This window comes from Trypanosoma rangeli (genome assembly GCF_003719475.1).
Source record: "Trypanosoma rangeli strain AM80 chromosome Unknown Tra_15.4_contig_00517, whole genome shotgun sequence".
NCBI lineage: Eukaryota > Euglenozoa > Kinetoplastea > Trypanosomatida > Trypanosomatidae > Trypanosoma > Trypanosoma rangeli.
Window position 1 is genome coordinate 10,008 of NW_021706242.1, and position 1,006 is coordinate 11,013.

General features: G+C 55.3%; 1 protein-coding gene across 1 annotated transcript; it reads left to right on the top strand.

Annotated features, from left to right (window-relative positions):
• Positions 1-6: 6 nt before the first annotated feature.
• On the top strand, positions 7-1,006 carry TraAM80_09118 (uncharacterized protein; the record flags this gene model as incomplete). Its single annotated transcript, XM_029385821.1, has 1 exon — positions 7-1,006. A coding segment is annotated over one exon (1,000 nt), but the record flags the coding sequence as incomplete, so codon positions are not given.

Genomic DNA, 1,006 nt, shown 5'->3' on the forward strand with positions numbered 1-1,006 from the left:
CCTCCGATGCAAAGCCGCCTGCAGAGTCGGTCTTCAAGACTCCGTTTGGTGCTCCGGCCTCCGATGCAAAGCCGCCAGCCGGGGCTGTCTTCAAGAGTGCGTTTGGTGCTCCGGCCTCCGATGCAAAGCCGCCTGCAGAGTCGGTCTTCAAGAGTGCGTTTGGTGCTCCGGCCTCCGATGCAAAGCCGCCGCGAGTCGGTCTTCAAGAGTGCGTTTGGTGCTCCGGCCTCCGATGCAAAGCCGCCAGCCGAGTCAGTTTTAAAGAGCTTGCATAATTCATATGGTGGTGACAGTGGACTGTGGAAGTGCATTGTTTGTGGTAAGGCAAAGGAACTTGGTGGAAAGCATTTGATAGGTAAAACGAAGGTGCGCTCGGACTGTTGGCCATGCGGGAAGAAGACAACATTTAATTTTGAGGAGCAAACTACTGTGGCACCTGAACAGCTACGCCCAAATGCGAAAGGGAGAGAGTTAGAAAGTAGTACGATTGGGGTGTCAGGGACTGCGAGGACTGCAGAGGGTTTTCAAGCTCCTCGGGTTCCAATGGAATCAGATGAAGATATGTGTCTTGTCCCCACTCTTGGGAGGAAGGCGGAGGAACGGACAGCTTCCGATAACTGCTTTCAAGAATGGAAATGTCGTGTCTGCGGTAAGGCAAAACCGCTTGCTGGGAAACATCTTGAGGGAAAAAGAGAGGTTAGAAGTGACTGTTGGCCATGTGCAGCCAAACGTACATTTTACCTGACAACCAATCAAAGCACAGCCGATGCAAAGCCGCCAGCCGAGTCGGTCTTCAAGACTCCGTTTGGTGCTCCGGCCTCCGATGCAAAGCCGCCAGCCGAGCTGGTCTTCAAGAGTGCGTTTGGTGCTCCGGCCTCCGATGCAAAGCCGCCAGCCGAGTCGGTCTTCAAGAGTGCGTTTGGTGCTCCGGCCTCCGATGCAAAGCCGCCAGCCGAGTCGGTCTTCAAGAGTGCGTTTGGTGCTCCGGCCTCCGATGCAAAGCCGC